Source organism: Schistocerca americana, chromosome 1, assembly GCF_021461395.2.
Source record: "Schistocerca americana isolate TAMUIC-IGC-003095 chromosome 1, iqSchAmer2.1, whole genome shotgun sequence".
In the NCBI taxonomy this organism is placed as follows: domain Eukaryota; kingdom Metazoa; phylum Arthropoda; class Insecta; order Orthoptera; family Acrididae; genus Schistocerca; species Schistocerca americana.
The window spans coordinates 708,080,024-708,099,131 of NC_060119.1; the positions used below are offsets into that span (position 1 = coordinate 708,080,024).

Here is a 19,108-nt window from a genome sequence, read left to right on the forward strand (position 1 = left end):
GGAAGGAAGGAGGTAGGTGTCCTTTCAAATTCCTTGCAGTTGTAGTTTGAATTATATTAGAACGTAAGTGTAGAACATAAGTGCTAAACATGTTTACAACTGCCAAGCAGATTGGCGATTGCAGAATACTGTCTCAATATTAGCCATTGCATTGAGTATAAAAATGCAAAAATTTTGACCTCAACTTCTAACTCTTGCAACAACATTGTAAAGGAATCCACTGAAACAAAATTAGCATAGGAACATATTAATACGGACAAATGGTTTTGTCCAAATTTTGCATTGGTTCCTGCTCTTTCCCTAGCAATACAGTATAGGGATAGAGTGAGAATCATTCCTTCATCTGTATGCTAGGGTTTACTATTAACACATATTGGTAATAGCAGTCCATTTCTGGCAGTGATGCTATTGTTGATTTGTTTAATCTATCCTTCTCTGTTTCATTTGAGCCTGCACAGCCTGTTCACTAAGGGTTTATATTCTTGGGCATCATCAGGTTAGTGTACAGTTTATGCCTTAAGATGATATGGGACGGGGGAGAGGAGTGTCACCAGTTGAAATATTAATGGTTTTTGATAAATTTGTTATGTTTCCTTCTTGTGAGTTATGTGACCATTGTACATTCCAGGTAAAGCTTAAAGTTCATATTTATTTTTATGTCAGTAAATAGCTGTTCCAACAGAACAGCCAGCTAGGAATCCAAATTCTGATTAGCTAAGTACCCCATTATTACAAAGGCAGTTAATTAGCTTTTGTCAGTATCATTAGCCATTATATCATCATTGCTGTGTAGATTAATAGTGAGTTTATACTGTACTTCTTAATTTTTTGTATTATATCAATTCCTCCTCTTTCCAATAATTTATTTGATTGTCTACCAAACCTTTTTTTACTTGCCTTAATGTTGAAGGCCGCCATCTGAAGGTCACTTTGCTCTTTAGTGTATATTAAACTCAACATTTCCATTGTTCTCTTTTTTTTAAGTAACTGAGTGTTGCAAATGGCCTTAATTTTTAGGATGCAAGCTCTCTCAATATATATGCTAGCAATTTTATAAATTCTGTGATATTCTAATGCAACCAATATTTTGTGTACTAAGGCCAAACAGAACAGAGTAATTCCCAAACAAATATGAAAAAAATTCACATAATCACTCAATATTTGGATGTAAAGGCCACAGTTCATGCCACAGCTATGAATTTTCAAAGTTGTGCCTGAAAGTGAAATTAACACAGTTTAAAACTCTGCTAACCATCTCTAGAGTGACATTCAACCAAAACACCCAAATTATAATATCAAATTACCCCATGGCTTTGCATGTAAAACCTGCACTCATGACATCTACAGCAGCAGATTTTTTGTCATACCACACCCCTTGCATAATTTATCATGAGGAGATAACTTTTGCAAATATACATTTTGATATGAACTGGTTCATACATTTCATTTAGAATGTTACAGTGGTGTGCCCACCACCTAATTGTCAGTCAGACTCTGCCTTTCTAGCAATGCTCAATACCATGTTGCTTAGTGTCCTAGTGTTGATAAACAATAGGATGCTGTTCAGGCCTACCATTTTTTCTTTTCCTTTTTTACCCACATGGGGCACTTGGTTTCTCATGCTCATCAAAAATGTTTCCAGACTCCAGAGGGCAACTGGCTCTTGAACATTATAGTGCCTCTTGTCAGCCACTGGGCCATAAGTTAAGCTAGTCACTATTTCCCTTGTTTACTTCTTTCTTAATACTTTCACTTTTCTTACCTCTTGCATTATTTTACCTGTTTTTATTTTTATTTTAGACCTAAATTTTTCATTTATTTATCTATTTCAAATTTAAGTTGTATGTTTGATTTATCTGCCATTGCTCATTCTCAGAAGTATCTTGGAATATGAATTTGGACTGTCAGTCTAGTACTAGTTGATACCAGTTTTATCCTGGTGAAGGAATTTGAGAAAATTCTAAAATATGTTATTGAGTCGTAAATATCTGTTAGTGTCTTGGGATCATTTTTATTGATTAAATCATTTAAAAAATTTACTTTAAAATGACAATTAAACTATAAACAATAGAGCACGGCAATCAGTTGTCCTTTCTTTTACAGGTTTTATAATGCAAATCCAGATTTTGGCTAGTGCCTTGCCATTATCAGATCCTAAAAAACCTCACAACTGAGCAGAAGGACAATAGAAGAAACATGTGCATTGATCTTCTTGAGAGGACTGCCAATGAAAATGAATGGTTCAGCCATGTGGTCACAGCTGATTAATCCTGAGTAAAATCCTGAGACAAAGTGTCAAAGACCAAAGAAAACGCAAATGAGAAAACAAAGAACAAAACCATGCTGATTTGCTTTTTTGATGGTAAGGGTATCGTGCATAAAGAACTTTTTTCTCCAGGACAAACTGTCAATCAAGCATTTTACAAAGATGTCCTCGAAAGGTTCAGGAAGAGGGTGAATTGAGTGAGACAGGACACTGAAGATAAGTTGATGCTGCATCATGACAATGCCCTATGTCACCTAGTCGCTTCCGTTATGGAATTTTTGACCTCAAAACATATTCCTGTTGTTACACAGGCCCCCTGTTTACTGGAACTGAATCCATCTGAATTTTTTCTTTCCTGAAATTGAAAAACGTCTTAGAAGGACATTATTTTGGGGCTCTGGAGAACATTCAAAAGAATGTGACTCATATATTAAAGGCCCTGCCAGTTGAAACCTTTGGCACTGCAACCAAGACTAGGAACAATAACTCCACCAGTGTATAGTTCCCAATGGGAACCACTTTGGAGGGTACAGTACTGATATTTGAGGAAAATAAAAACTTTGGTAGATAAGAAATTGGTCCCTTTATTTTTCTCAAACACCTCATATAAGCTGATTTCTAGGTCATTTTAAGAAACCTTGTGAATAATTTTATTCAGTTTGTATGATGCACTTCCTTTTCTCACTTTCATGGTCTATTTTATTCTGGAGAAATTTCTGTTAGCATCTGTTGCAAATGACAGCCTTTTATCCTAGCATATCACATGATCCAGATTTCCTGCATAGCTATTATCTCTGTCTTTATCATTTACTAGCAGTTCATATATGGGCAATACTTCATCAGATAAACATTCTCCTATTCATCTGAATGCATTTTAAACTAATCTGTTGCTTCACATTTGGAAAAAAATTGTTAACTCTTCTACATGTTATTGAAGTGTCCATGAACATTGCCAACCTTATGGGAGTCACATTTCAGTGTTCTCTTTGGTGGACACTTATTTTCCTGTGGTCTCCTTTGTCTTTGACTCTCCCTCTAGTTTAACCATTACTCTGTACTCTTCCCTAAAATTGTAAACCAGAAGTTGTGTTGGTTTCACCAGTTACAGCCTACGTGCCCCAAACAACTACTTCATATCTTGCCGTAGTTGTTAGAATAACCTCATAGTATATTATGACAGTATGTAATGGGAGTTTGAACATATTCTGTCTAATTTTCACTAAATTGTGAAGTCATTTGTTAAAGACATATTGGATCTAGGAAAAGTTTTGCCTCTTGTCCATTACCAGTAGCCTGTGAGAACATCCACTGCAATATACATTGCTGATGTACAATAAGTGGAATATCTGTGACTTGACCAAAGACAACAGTGTGTTCTGCCTCAAGATGACTGGGTGTTTGTGTTGTTCTCATCATTTCATCATCATTCATGAAAGTAGCAAGATTGGACTGAGCAATGCCTGCACAGAACATCACCATCTGTAGAGCATGCTGTGCACACATCTGTACAGAATACTGCCAACTGAGTTGTGCCTCCACAGCTGTAATATGTGAACAAGTATGCAACACCTGAACCATTTCTACAGGTATCATGCAAAACGTAAATCACTGCCACCACTCAGCACATTGACCTCCACCCAGCCAACACAAACGACCAAGCACTGAACAACCACACCCCAGAGCCTGCCACATTCATATTGAGCAGTTTGATGACATTGCAAGTGACTGTTGCTTGTCTTGTGGCTCCTCAATAATGCATGCAACACTGTTCGCAACACACAGAGCCATGACCCAGACACTTGTCACTGTCTTGCCTTCTCTCAAGTACATTCTCTTTTATGGACATCATAAAACTAGGCCTTAGTATGGACTTTTTATGGCTGTTCCACCTCTCCTTGGTCGTACAACACACTGTGCTCCTGCACATTGACACAGGCTGCAGCATCCCATGACCTTTTGCCCTAGCACCCTCACCCCTACCTGGAACATCAACCATTCAAGACAAACAGCAGGAAAACAATCACACACTTGTCAACACACTAAGGGGGTTTGGCTCCACAACTGATGAGCTTCCAGAGGTTTGGCTGCACTCCATACAAAGAACATGTGCTCCTGTAACATATTTACAATGTATCTGCTACTCTCGCCCTGGCACGTGAGGAGCTCATGGCCTTGCAACACAAGTGTCATGGCAACAAGAGTGGGAGCACACATGTGGCAGTGGGTCCACTAACAGGTCATGATCACCTGATGTCCAGCTACAGCCTCCCCCTGCTCTACATAGTTCACACACATCATCAACCCCGGACATACAGCTAAGCACAAAAATTAGTGCACCATCCCCTGTCTCGCCACACAGATACCCTACAGCTGGCATCATCATGAACACCCCTCTGGCTGTACAGCACACCATCACCACATCTCTTCCACATGATTCATGACCATGTAGCTCGACTGCTGCCTAATGCTGATCTTCACGCAACTACACCAACCTCACTGTCTATGTTCACATAGTTCCATGTTTGATCACCACACACTGACAATTGGTTGAAGGTGCTCTGCAATGCCACATTCAGAACACATCAGGGGGAAATGAATGCAACACGACACCTTTTAAACCACTTTTAATCATGCAATTCACTTTCATCTGTCACTTACAACTTCAGCACATCTACACAACACAAGTTCACCACAAAAATGCTGGATTCTGTGATTGCATCTCTGTCCATACCAACTTTAAATATGATCCAAAACTTGTTGCTACTGTGTGTTCCTGCTTCTCCACAGCCCCCAATTTGTCACAGATGGTCATTCCACAGACCACATCCATTGAAGTTGGTGCCAGTAATCAAATTACCAGTTCACATGAGGCACATTTCCTCTCAAAATATGCCATAAGTCTCTCTGTCTCACCAGGATGTCAACATCCTGGCCACCTACACCCTTCTCCCACCTCTTTGGTTGTACCACTGGTATACTGTGTGGACTCACTGGACACTTTCCACATCACTACAGCCATACCACCTATTCAGCATCATATGATGCCCACGACAACTTTGAGAAGTAGTGCAGTTGTGTCTTGTGAAAGCATCAGCCATGACATGACTGGTCAAATTCATAAATTTTTGGACAACACAGTTGTATAGAGATAAACAGCAATTAATTTACTTATAATCAATTATTCAAAATTACAGTCACAATCACATAATTTATTTTGCTGCCAACCAGTTTCAACCCGCGATGGGGTCATCTTCAGGGCAATTTGCACTGTAAAGTTATAATATTAGTAAGTAATCATGTACGTAATCTACAAGCAATTAGTCAAAGTTACATAAATAAACAGATTTTTATACCTATTTGTTCACTCACTGGAGTCGTCACCCTACCTGTGCGCAGTTGGTAACTATGCATGGTTGGTTCTCTGCATGAGCTTAAATAACGGCCAACAATTTCATCTGCACAGCATCACCTCAAGAAACAGTCCAGTCTTTTCTTGCACAAGTGTCAGCCACAGTATGACTGGTCATGTGCATCTGTGTAGAATTACTTTTGGAAATGGTTCAGTGATGTCTGACAATACTGCCACCCATGGCTCTACCAGTCATTAACATCACTGTTCACCACTCAATCAGTCACTGACACTACTCTCACCTTCCCTTCAGTGCTCCAAACTATGGGAAAGGGAGGGGGGGGGGGGGTGGAGGTAGTTTGGTGGGGGGGACTTTGTCAGGGGCTCTATGGGAGCATCCACTGTGATATACGTTGCTGAAATGTAACAAGTGGAAAATCTGTGACTTGACCACAGACAATAGTGCATTCTTAGCTTACAAACAGAAAATACATGTACTTTTCACTGTGTAAATATTTGTGCAATAAAACTTTAGTTGTGAACTGTACTGTGCTGTACTTTAGTACCATCGTACCTGCAACATACAACTTCTACAAACGTTTATCTGCAAGATTTTTGTCCATATAGTTGTTTTGAACAAAGTGAGTTGAGATTTACATTACAGGAACCCAGTAAACTATCCAGTGTATGGCCAACTGGAGGCTGTACATGCATCTTGCAGTTCACATGACATGTAACTGCAGTTGTCTTGTAGTTTGTACCTCAACTATCCGCAATAAATTGTATCTGCCTACACAGTATAATCTCTCATTTGACTTGTTCCAAACTTTTCCATGATGGATCAGAGACCATGTCCCATAAGACTGAGTTGATATCCTGTCATTAATTTCCTTCTAGGATATGTTTGTGTTTTTCTAAACATGAAAAAATATTATGACAATTTATAATATCTAACAGTCTTCCTTCAACATGTCTGTCTGCTACTTAGTGCCTCCTCTTTGCAGATGACACAAATGTGTTAATAAAAGGAAGGAACAGAGAAGAATGACTGCATGAGATTAAAAAGTGTACCAACCACATTACAAACTGGTTTTCTGGGACCAATTTAGTAACTAACACAGAAAAACAGCTACAATGCACTTACACACAGTGCAAAATAAATTTCCACTAACACCAGATGCACAATTGTTCACCAGAACCCCTGAAAATGTAAGCTCTACAAAATTTCTTGGAATAGGATCCAAGAAGATCTAAGATGGATCCAACATCCAAAGTGCATTACAAATAAACTGAATACCATTTGTTATACTATTAAAATTCTTTATGCTTGCACATCAAAAGAGATGCTAAAATGTATACTTGACCCAGGCAGAACCTTACTGTGATATGGCATAATCTTTTGGATAAATCCACCTGCCAGCAAAAGTTGTTTTATATGCCAAAAGAGAATTGTAAGAGCCATAGAAAATGCTGCCCCAAGAAGCTCAAGCAAGCCCTTATGTAAGTAACTCCACATCCTTCCACTATCATGTCTATATATCTTACAAGTAAAAATATTTGTTAGGAAAATCTTAGAAAATAGCAACAATCTTATATCAACTGACCAGAGCATCCATCTGTATAATACAAGGAGAAAGCAGGATATACATGTTCAGCATGCATACACAATACTAAAACAGAATCGACCACTGCAAACAGGAAACAGTCTATGCAATAAGCTGCCTAATAATCTTAAAACAATAAAAGACACTTCAAAATTTAAAACTGCTGTCCATAAATATTTATTGCAAAAGTGTTGTTATCGTATAGACGAATATCTTAAAAAATAAAAATTTGCTGTCAAATATTTAAAAAATGATATATGAAATGTTAATCAAAAGTTTTATGTAAAAATCTGAATTACTTGTGTTAAGCATTATGTATGAAAGCTGAATTTTCAGTTGTCATAATATTAAGCTTAAATCAATGTAAATATTCTTGTATAATTTAAAAATATGTATTGTATAGCACAATGACTTGTCCAGTATCATGTTGTATTATGTGTTACCATTACACAAACAAAAATTAACAGTGTTTTCTGTTTTTATTTTATGTTTTCTTTCACTTCATTTAAAAAAGTCTGTTACCAATATTAAAGTTCACTTACCACAATGTGAAAACAATTCTTGAAACTTTATCACACAATAAAAGTATGAGCCGATACAGGTTGCAATAACGTATATTGCAAAAGTGAAGCAATGTGTTCTGACAACAGTAGTGATCCCATAAGAAACAGAAACTGATTGTTATATCAGTGTAATACAACAAGATGTCATGCACACACAGTAATGGTAAGACATATTCCAAAAGCTTTGGAACACCCCTAAGTTGGTTTGCAGCTGTCAGTCTGTCTTTGATTACTGCCACAGGTTCAATGTAAGTGCAGGATATTGTCTCTCATAGCATAATACTGTTCCCACCAGCCTGCATCCACAGTGTGCTGCATGTTATGAGCTGTCATTCACCTAAATGGCTGTGTCTGTGGAGACAACCATTGACCTACTGTAGTAAAAATGTGATTCACATGAAAAGACAACACATTTCAATTGATCAATGGTCAAATCCTGATGGTCCCATGCCCACTGCAAACATAATTGATGATGTCATTGGGTCAACATGTGAACATGTTGGGGGTGTCCACTGCAGAGCTCCATGTTCAACAGTGTACAATGAACAGTGTGTTTCAAAACACTTGTGCATGCATCAGCATTGTGCTCTTTCAGCAAGGATGCCACAGATCACCATCTATCCTACTTTATAGAGCAGACAAGCCTCTGAACCCCATGTTCAGTGAAGAGTCATGGACATCCAACCATTTAGTGTCTAGAGGTAGTTTCACTGTCCTTCTATCTCTTTTCATAGATGTTCATGACAGGAGCGTGTGAACAATAAACCAGCTTTGTGTTTTTGAGACACTCATTCAGAGGCTCCATGTAATAATAATTTGCCTTTTGTTAGAGTCACTTATCTCAATCGATTTCACCATTTGCAGCCTGTATCTTCACTAGGGTGATCCCCCATTCATGTCTGCTCCACTTACATATTTTTGTTGCTGCACCACGTATCTACAATGCCACCAAGCACCATCCAATGTTGCGCTGGGCAGTGGTCATAATGTTTTGACTTATCAGTGTAATCTGCACTGTAAAATTTTATACTGGATGATTAAAAAATATGAATGTTCATGTCTCATGTTCAAAATCAGAACACTGGACATGTGATTAAAAGTTTGCAACTTACCCAGGACAAAAGCTGAAAATTCCACATTGTTCCAGCTAAAATTGTATGCCTGGCAACCCATGTTTAGCTATTAGTGCTGGAACATGTATGTTTGATTTTAGACTCTGCAGATATATACCTAATTTTTTAAAGGAATGATCATCTTGTTGATTTTGGTGGGACATGTGGAAGTTCATGCTTACACATTTTTCATTGTTTATTACCAAAATCAACAAGATGATCATTCCTTTAAAAAATTAGGTATATATCTGCAGAGTCTAAAATTAAACATACATGTTCCAGCACTAATAGCTAAACATGGGTTGCCAGGCATACAATTTTAGCTGGAACAATGTGGAATTTTCAGCTTTTGTCCTGGGTAAGTTGCAAACTTTTTTTCAAACCAGTATGCTAGTGCCATCAGTGAAGTGTCTTTTGATGACTGAAGGGCTTATTTGTCTCACCCTGTAATCAAAATTCTGGTCTCATCTGCAAATGGGATTTTCTGTTTCACGTGAACAGTGTCACTCAGCTCATTTATAAGTGTGGATCCTCCCATTCTATGGCCATGATGCAGCAACTGTGGCATATTTTCAGTAAAAAGAACAGTGTAGGTTGCAATGGCATCAGAAGATTTATTGTCGTGTATTGCCTTTTTGAGGCATCTTCAGAAAATTTTTAGGAACTGCAGGTAACATAGTGGTCATAAATAGCCAAATATTTTTGTATGCACTTTTGGCCAAGACATGCAACTATGCCAAGATAGGGACATACATCTAATCTTGACATATGTTGCATAACAGCAAACACATTGGAAAAGTACAGAAATATTCTGGTAGCCAACTCCTTTCCATCTATAGTTTTTAGGACAGCATGTAGGTAATTGTAGGTAGCAATCATTATGAAACTATCTTGCCTAAAGCAAGCTGATGATTTAATAGCAATAAGTTTTATTTATAAACTCAGGCACCATATTATGAAAGAGATTCTCAAAGTTAATTGAGAAATTACTATGCTGTGCAACAGCCTGTAATTGTTAACATTATCTGCTGCTCCCTTTTTGTGCAAAGGGGTGTCTGTTGCTCCCTTTTTGTGTGATGGGGTGACCGTGACACCCATTAGCAGATTTGGAAAAGTTCCTATTGTAAAGGAGTGATTAATCATATGCCTCAGAAATTCTATATTATAATGTATTATTCTTTTTATAATAGAGTGTGAAATGTCATCAAATCCACAATGCCAATATGAGCTCATCATCTGTGTGAGAATCATTGGTTCCGTTGGTAAGTCGGAGGGAGGGGGGGGGGGGGGGGGGGGTGCCATTTTCAGTTTGTTAACTGTTAAGAGTGTGACAATTATTTAGTGTAAGAGCATTTGTTAGTTTCCTAGAGTACACTAAGAAGAATATCTGCTACTATCAAATATTTGTCCATTTTCTAGCTTCAGACTGATACATTCTGTCATTGGTTTTTCTGCAGACCTGATGATGCTCCATGTGTTCTGGGCCTTGTTTTTCTTTATTTACATCTTTATTCATCTCTCTTCATGCTTGATATCTTCTCCAACAGTGATGTCATCCACAGCAGTATAATTGTCAACAATTCATTGCAAGCCATCATGTATTTTTTTGTTTTAGAACTGATTTCTTTGCGGAAGTGTGTGTTTAAAATAGATGGTAATGTGATAAATCCCATGAATGGTAAATTAGATACACAACCAGCACACCCTGGAATAGAAGACTGCAAGTGTTTCATCAGTTTGTGAAAAATAATTTCCAAGATTGCGGTCAGTTTCAGGAAACACATATAAAGCAAGGTGTGTTGTCTGTGCGGAAAAAGCTAGATAGGGATTTTCAATTTCACATGGGAGCAAAACTGATGTTGGACATCATTATGACAGTATGAACCACAAATGCAGATGCTTAACATCAATACAATCTATGCTGATGAAATACTTTACAAGGCGGACTCAGTTAAAGCAGACAAGGAATGTAGTAGATGCATGCAATTTCAACATTTCTGATTTTCAAGGTAATAATAGGACTGTTTAGAAAATTATAGAAAGGCACTTTTAATAGTGCTTTATTTTTCATTTCAGATATCTATGTCTGAGCTTATATTCGTATTTCACAGAGTTAAACATCTTCTTAGCTGTGTCAGCACAGAGTGCAATGTGAAAATATCACCTTAGTTATTCCTGGATTTGACAAGTGCAAATAAAATAATGTGTGGTGATATCAAGCAATAATCACTGGTGTTTTGGGACCATATAGCATCAATAATTTAATGCCAAAGTTTAGGAGTTCCTGCCAAAGTTTAGGGGTTTCCTTTTTTTTTTTTTTAATGAGGGATTTGACACATCTGACATAGGTAATGAAAATCAAACAATGGAAAATCCAGGAAAGAAAGTAACAATATAATGAAAAGGAAAATTTCTACTCATCATATAGTGGACATGTTGAGTCACAGATAGGCACACCAAAAAGACTGTCACAAATGAAGTTTAGCCTTCATCAGAAATAAATGACAGTTGCCTGAGACTGCAGTCATGTATCTGAGTTACATTTGTGTGTGTGATATTTATGTACAGAAGTTTGATGTCCAAGCATGTCTCCCAGAATTCTAGATTTCTATGCAGGCTCTGGTGAACTTGCATCTGCAATGTCTGAGCAGATCTTAAAAAATGATCACAAAACATGAGTTGAGTTTGTCCCAGGTTTAAAGTTTTCTACATCTACATCTATACACTGCAAATCACCATGAGGTTCATGGTAGAGGGTTCACCCCAATGTACTTATTATTATGGTTTCTTCCTGCTCCATTCACACATGGAGTGTGGGAAGAATGGCTGACTGAATGCCTCTGTGCTTGCAGTAATTATTCTAATATTGTCCTCAGGATTCCTATGTGAGTAACACTTGGGGGGTTGTAGTATATAACTGCAGTAATTGTTTAAAGCCAGTTCTGCATCCAGCATGTGGCACATCCCAGAACCAACAGCACAGAGAAAGTGGTGGAGGCTTATTTTGTGCAGCCTTCGATCAAGGAAGATTAGTGGACTTGGGGAGGTGCTTGTATCCAGTGCCAATGCAGCAATGTGGATCACCATGTGCATGCTCCAATGGGCCATTTCCCAATATCTACAGCACAATTTGGACATCTCCACATCGATTTTGTTGGGTCCCTCCTCCCTCCAATGGCTATAGGTACTTATTTACCCTTATTTACAGCAGAAGACCATTACACTTGATGGATGGAGACAATCCCAACCAAAAACATTTCCACAGAGTCAGTGGCACAGACATTCATTGAAAATTGGGTGGCATGCTTCAGGGGGGGGGGGGGGGGGGGGGGGTATAAAAAATCTGTCCAGGGATGCCAATGTCAGTTAGAGGTGGGACTCCATCACCTCCAAAGTTTCGAGGCATTTTGCTCTGATTGTTGCCAGCATCATATTTAAAGTACCAGGGAAGCAGGTTGCTAGCCTTACTTGCCTCGAATCCCACTGAGTTTTACCCCTAACGGTTGAGGGACTAACCGGTGGATTTGGTAGTCTTTGCCGTATGAGCACAAAGGTGACCACGACTCAGAATATGTCCGAGGTGCCCAGCCTTATTCCAAAGTAAGTGGTATCCCGACTGTCGGGACCACTTACTTGGCCACTTATACATTGCCCGTGGTTCATGAACTAGGACATGACTACAGGAACCCACATGATGAACAAGATTGCAAAGTAATATTTCAGGGCTAGATCAGAAATGTAAGGACTATGGTATGAAGATTAGCATCTCCAAATCAAAAGTAATGTCAGTGGGAAAGAGATATAAATGGATTGAGTGCCAAATAGGAGGCACAAAGTTAGAAAAGGTGGACGGTTTCAAGTTCTTAGGATGCATATTCTCACAGGATGGCAACATACTGAAAGAACTGGAAGCGAGGTGTAGCAAAGCTAATGCAGTGAGCGCTCAGCTACGATCTATTCTCTTCTGCAAGAAGGAAGTCAGTACCAAGACTAAGTTATCTGTGCACCATTCAATCTTTTGACCAACTTTGTTGTATGGGAGTGAAAGCTGGGTGGATTCAGGTTACCTTATCAACAAGGTTGAGGTTACGGATATGAAAGTAGCTAGGATGATTGCAGGTACTAGTAGATGGGAACAATGGCAGGAGGGTGTCCACAATGAGGAAATCAAAGAAAAACTGGGAATGAACTCTATAGATCTAGCAGTCAGGGCGAAAAGGCTTAGATGGTGGGGTCATGTTACACGCATGGGAGAAGCAAGGTTACCCAAGAGACTCATGGGTTCAGCAGTAGAGGGTAGGAGGAGTCGGGGCAGACCAAGGAGAAGGTACCTGGATTCGGTTAAGAATGATTTTGAAGTAATAGGCTTAACATCAGAAGAGGCACCAATGTTAGCACTGAATAGGGGATCATGGAGGAATTTTATAAGGGGGACTATGCTCCAGACTGAACGCTGAAAGGCATAATCAGTCTTAAATGATGATGATGATGATGATGATGATGATGATGAGGGATGCCAATTCGAATCACCACTTTTCCACGAATTGTCAAAATTACGTGAATTTCAGTGCAGTCAAACCACAAGCTATCACTTGGCAAGCAACGGCATGTTCGAAAAGGGGCACAGCATCTTAAAGGTTGCACTGATATGTACCAAGAATATTCCCACAAGTATGTATTGCCACTGGTGCTTTTAGGTCTACATAACGCACTAAAGACTGACACTGGCTGCTTGTCAGTGGCATTGGTATACAGAGAATCACTACATGTCCCAGCGGAATTTGTAACACCAGATCCACTTCCTGATGAAGTGTAGTTATCCAACCTGGTGCAACAGCTTTTGAAACACATTGCAGAACTTTGGGCTACTCTTGCATCACAGCATGGTATTCAGCCAGTTTTAGTGCACAAGTCTCCCAAAAACTGTTCCTACATCAAGTTTTGCATGGACATTGTATGCTCCCCACTATAATCTCTATACAGTGGCCCATACCTTGTTTTATGACAAGACACACACACACACACACACACACACACAATGGACATTCATCTCCAGGGAAAGCCAACCAAGGTTTCCATCAAGTGAGTCAAACCCACTTGGGTGCTTCCGACATCTTCCAGCACTTCCCAACATCCTCACATGCCCCTGTGACATGAACTGTGACACTGGTGTCTCCAGTCAGCTGTGACATGCCTGAGCTTCATACCAAAGGACTGCAGGCATTGTCAGAGTCATTCACCAGCCCAACTCGCCATGTGCAGGCTGCGAGGTCAAATTTAAATCATGACATCCATGGGGCTCTACATTTTGAGGGGGGGAGGGGTGGGGAGGGTAGTGTCTTGTGGGAGTGATCCCATCAATAACTGACAATGCACCATTTGCAGGGTATCTTTATAAAACTCCATTCTTTGATGGTGGAAAATCCAAGATGGAATGTAACAATATTGTGAAAAGGAAAGTTGCTACTCACCCTATAGCGGAGAAACTGAGTCGCACATAGGCACAACAAAAATACTCTCACAAATAAAGCTTTTGGCCAGCAAGGCCTTTGTCAAAAATAGATGGCAGGCACACACACTGCTGTCTATTTTTGATTAAGGTCTTACTGGCTGAAAGCTTTAATTGTGACATTGTTTGATGGTGTTTTCAGTTGACATTTGCTCATGATTCACATATGCTTTTGTATTGATTGGGCTAATAAAGTCAATTTTTGCTTTACAATATGTGTGTACACATTTTTTATGTTGTAGGAGTGGTCCTACACGTACAATATGCATAATAGTGCACTAACAGTTAAAACTTCAGACTCGGATACTGAAAATTACTCTGGGAAAACTTTAAATTATAATGGTGTCAATACATGCTCAATTCTGTGGTTACTTAAATTTCCATTTGAAATTTTGATTTGGTGTTTTAAAGATCATTGTTTGAAGCATACAAATAATTTCAGAGAGCATCTTTACAAATAATCTAGAAAAGCACAGTACAATAACAGTACTTTGCAAAGAATAGGGTATGCAAGAAAACATTTTGTATAGGAATTATCAAATGGCACATATTAGTAACTACTATGAAATGAACTGTTTAAGTTTTAAAAAGAGCAAAATACATAATTTCCAATCATTTTTGGTACATTTTGTACATATTACATTTAAATAAACATGCTTATTCAGGAACTCATATGTTGGAAATATCATGTCAGATACTGTCAATGTAATTTTTAAATACTTTTATTATAGTAAACTACATGTACGTATTCAAAGACAGTTTTACACAGATCTTGTTTTCATGGTTAGTCACTTCAATTGATAAATATATTATGTATTGGCACTATCAAAACTATAAAGATTGTAATACAGACAAAATTTTCCAATCAACATCATCTATCATACATCAAATCTGTTAATTATAGTCTCATTGTCAATATAAAACTTGTGAAGTAATTAATACACAATCAGTTAAAACACTACCACACAAAAAGAGAATGCATTTACTGTTAGTACTACTTGTCATTTTCAAACATCTTCTTTTAATATAGCAATACAAAATGACGTACATCAATGATCTATTGATACAGTTATGATACTTCCTGTCCAGTAACGTTATACAGTTAAAGACTCATCACGTGCACCAGTACTGCATGTGCCTAAGTACTGTCCACAATTTAGAACAATGGTGTCCTATTAATGCAAATCATCTACATCAGTAACACTAAATAGTACTCAGTTTTTAAAAATATCACAGACATTTCAGATATTCCTCATTCGAGTGTTAAAATATGTGGCAGAAAAAGTACAGGTCATAGATTGCATAATGTTGAGATATACTGATAATTATATTTCAAGAAATTAATAGAAATACAAGTTATGTGCACATTTGTTATGAGGCTAGATTACAGTATTCACTTGACTTTTGGTCTAGAATGTCTCTGTGCTTCTGACGGATATGGCTTCGTAATGTGTCAATGCGACTATATGATGCAGAACAATAAGGACAAAGTGATCTTTGAATTCCATGACTGTGATAGTGATGCCATCGATTTGTAACTTCCTTCCCACAGAGTTGACATTTCCACAGATTAAAGTGATTTGGGACAGCTTCATATATACTGTGATACAAGGGAAGCTGATGACCTGCATGTGGAAAGACAGACATTTACATATGTCAGAATTTTTTGTGATGAACTATCGTCTAAAGCATGAAAAAATAACTATTTTACAAAAATTTAATAAGACACCAGCATCAATTACAGTTTGTTATGAATGTAAGGAGTTGAATCTCAAACTTTTCTGTACAAATCATATAATATACAAACATAATTATTGTTTTGAAACTAACAGCCTTATGTAGAAATATGTTAGCTTAAGAGATATCTAACAGCTCTTATTACTCTTTATTTTTCTTCTAATTTTTGAATCTGGTGAGTTTGTAAGCACACTATCTGAAATCATATCAGATGATGAATGTTGTATATTTCTCAGTTCAGAGTAACTATGTTTTCCTTTAATAGTTATGCATATATGTATATATGTGTGCCTACAGCAAAATAATATAAGTATTTAAATTGCAAGTTACTCTGTAACTGTGAACTGGAAATATACATTGATGTGTCCAATATTCCACTCAACAGTGATCAAAGAATGAATAAATAAATAAAAACATATGCATTGTTATCTCAACGATCAATTATGTAAATAACAGTGTTATGATAATGGCGGTTCCAGGAGGGAAATAACATGCAAAAAATGATAGGCAACAGACAGTTCATCCTTCATATAAAATAAGAACAGTTCAGGGATAAATGTAAAAACAAGATAATTACCAGTTTTAAGATCTCTCTCTTTCTGTGTGTGTGTTTTTGCACATTAATTCAAGGAAATAAAAAGAATAAAAATTTGAAAACTAATGATTATTTTATCTTTGTGTATGTTGATTCACCACCAAAGTTTCATCTGCAGGTGAGTGAATGCCAGTGCCATCTATGCACATCACACATGGGATAGTTGGAGAGCTATTACATGTTTCAAATCCAGATGAAAGAGTTATATCAATAATAAGAGAAAACAATAAGTATACTTAGCCATTAACATTGTACAGTTCTTGCCATTACTTCTGATCCACAATTTATCCATGGTGTTGAAATGAAACTAACTAGTTATGGATAGCAATGACAGTACTGAAAATTATTGTAATGTGTCATGAGTCTGAATTTTTAACATTGTCACATATACTGCCAATATTTGTGCTTGGATCCATGTAATGAATTTTCTTACATGGCACTCTTTTTTACATTTTTCTGTTTTCCTCCACATCCTCTCTCTCCTCCTCCCCGCCCCCCTTCCCCCCCCCCCCCCCTCCCTCTCTCTCTCTCTCTCTCTGTCATCACTGCCATGTAAAAAGAGATTCACGTGATGATATTGTTGTTTATTAACAACATCCTACAACAATGCTGCTTTCAGACATAACTATTGCTCATTCTTACTACTGTACTATAGATTCACAAACCAAATAGCCAGTGTGTTAGGAAGAGAACACTCTTATCGTCATGGGTGGTGGAATTTTTGGTGAATCACATGCCTGTATTGTCAACTGAGCATGGATTGGTGTGATAGTTGAGTCTATAATGGGCAAAGATGCATAATGTTGTTCATTTGACCACAATCAGATCATTGACCCCTGATGGGTGGAACGCACTATTTGCAAGGTTGTGCTGAACCTGGGCAACCATGTGAAATCACAGTAAGGAAGTGCAGTGGGTAACTTGATTCAATGAAAACTGATGCTGTCAGAGTCAAATTTTGAGGACTACAATACATTAGTGACACTGTTGAATAACATGGATTGTAACAGCAGACAGAAGGCCAACAACACATCCAATAATTCTTTCAGTGCTGGACAACAATTAGTGGACTACCATAATATTCTAAAATATTTCTTCACTATGAAATACAGAAATCATTGCATCATACACCATCATTCACCTCTAAAGGATACTGATTTCAACCCACATAGCCCGTGTTGCTTGTCCTGGGCTGGAAGGTACATGGTGAGGCTTGTCTGGCTCACCTGACTATGCAGTTGGCCACAACCTGCCAGGTTAGTCTGTCCTGGTTGATGTGCCCCGCCAGCCTGTTGCTTCCCCCACTCACCAGGCTGCATGATTTGGTTACTAACCGGGTCAGCCTGTTGCTTCTGCTATGTTAGATTCTGTGTCCATCTGTGAATCCATATCTTTATTCTCTTCTGTTGCTATTTCAGTTAACTATGTAGGAGCAGTTGTAATGTGTTCATGTGTCATAGAATTATAGGCATAGGTTTTGTTGGCATCTCAGTTTTAGCCTGTCAGTGTATACTGTTTGTGAGAAAAATAATTTGCAGCTTATCATAGATGTTTACTGAAGATTTATTAATGTCACATAAATATAGAGAGCACTGCTGAATAAGTACCTTTTAGATAAAGCTACACATTACATGAAAACTGAGCATATAAATAGTAATGATGTACTTCCCCATCAATCGACAATTTCAGAAAATGTTTCTGAGGCAGTTGAAAAAATCAAAATGATGTGCAGTAAGAAATCAAAGCTCACTTAGCAACAAATGAATGTGATTTTGTAGTGGCTTTATGACCCAGTAAATATACCAGATGTGAATAGGTTACCACTGTTGGTTACTATATCAGCTCCAAAATGCATATGAAATTGTAGGTTTACTATTCAGCACAGCTATCTTCTGAAGATGATAATTCTGGTCTCAACAACGCAAGAGAAATTTTGTTTGAATTAAAATGTAATGAAATTTTTGTCACCAATTTAAAGGGTACACTATTTGTATCAGACCAATTGCTCATATCAAGGCAGCACTTTTGTCTTTTGAACAGTTCCGCTGTATGTTTCATTCAATTGCAATTGTGCTATGAGATGTTAGATGAAGACAAATTTCTCAAATAATGAGTGCCATAGCTACTTAAATTAATAACCATTTCAAAGAACATTTTTAACAAATTAAAAAACTTGTTTGAATAAGCTCCTAAAGGTATAGGTAAAGCTCATGATAAATTTCCAACGGAATACTGTTGATAGCAAGATACAGTCAGTGGTAAATACTACTGATGAGATCAGTGTTATATTAACTGATGAGATCAGTGTCATATAAATGGAAAGGAAACAAATACATTGATTAAAAGGCTGGAATGGGGAGCTTGCTATTGCCT

At 37.7% G+C, this 19,108-nt stretch overlaps 1 protein-coding gene across 2 annotated transcripts in view; it reads right to left on the reverse strand.

The window, feature by feature from the left end:
- Positions 1-19,108, reverse strand: part of LOC124609918 (sex determination protein fruitless-like) — a 458,799-nt gene that overhangs the window by 79,653 nt on the left and 360,038 nt on the right. Inside the window, exon 5 of one of the 2 annotated variants that reach the window (XM_047140118.1) lies at positions 15,110-16,028. The exons of the other annotated variant lie outside the window; for it this stretch is intronic. Coding sequence (XP_046996074.1) covers positions 15,775-16,028 — 254 coding nt within the window. The 3' untranslated portion in view covers positions 15,110-15,774. Of the gene's footprint in view, positions 1-15,109; positions 16,029-19,108 lie in introns of those variants that run through there. 2 annotated transcript variants of the gene reach the window in all.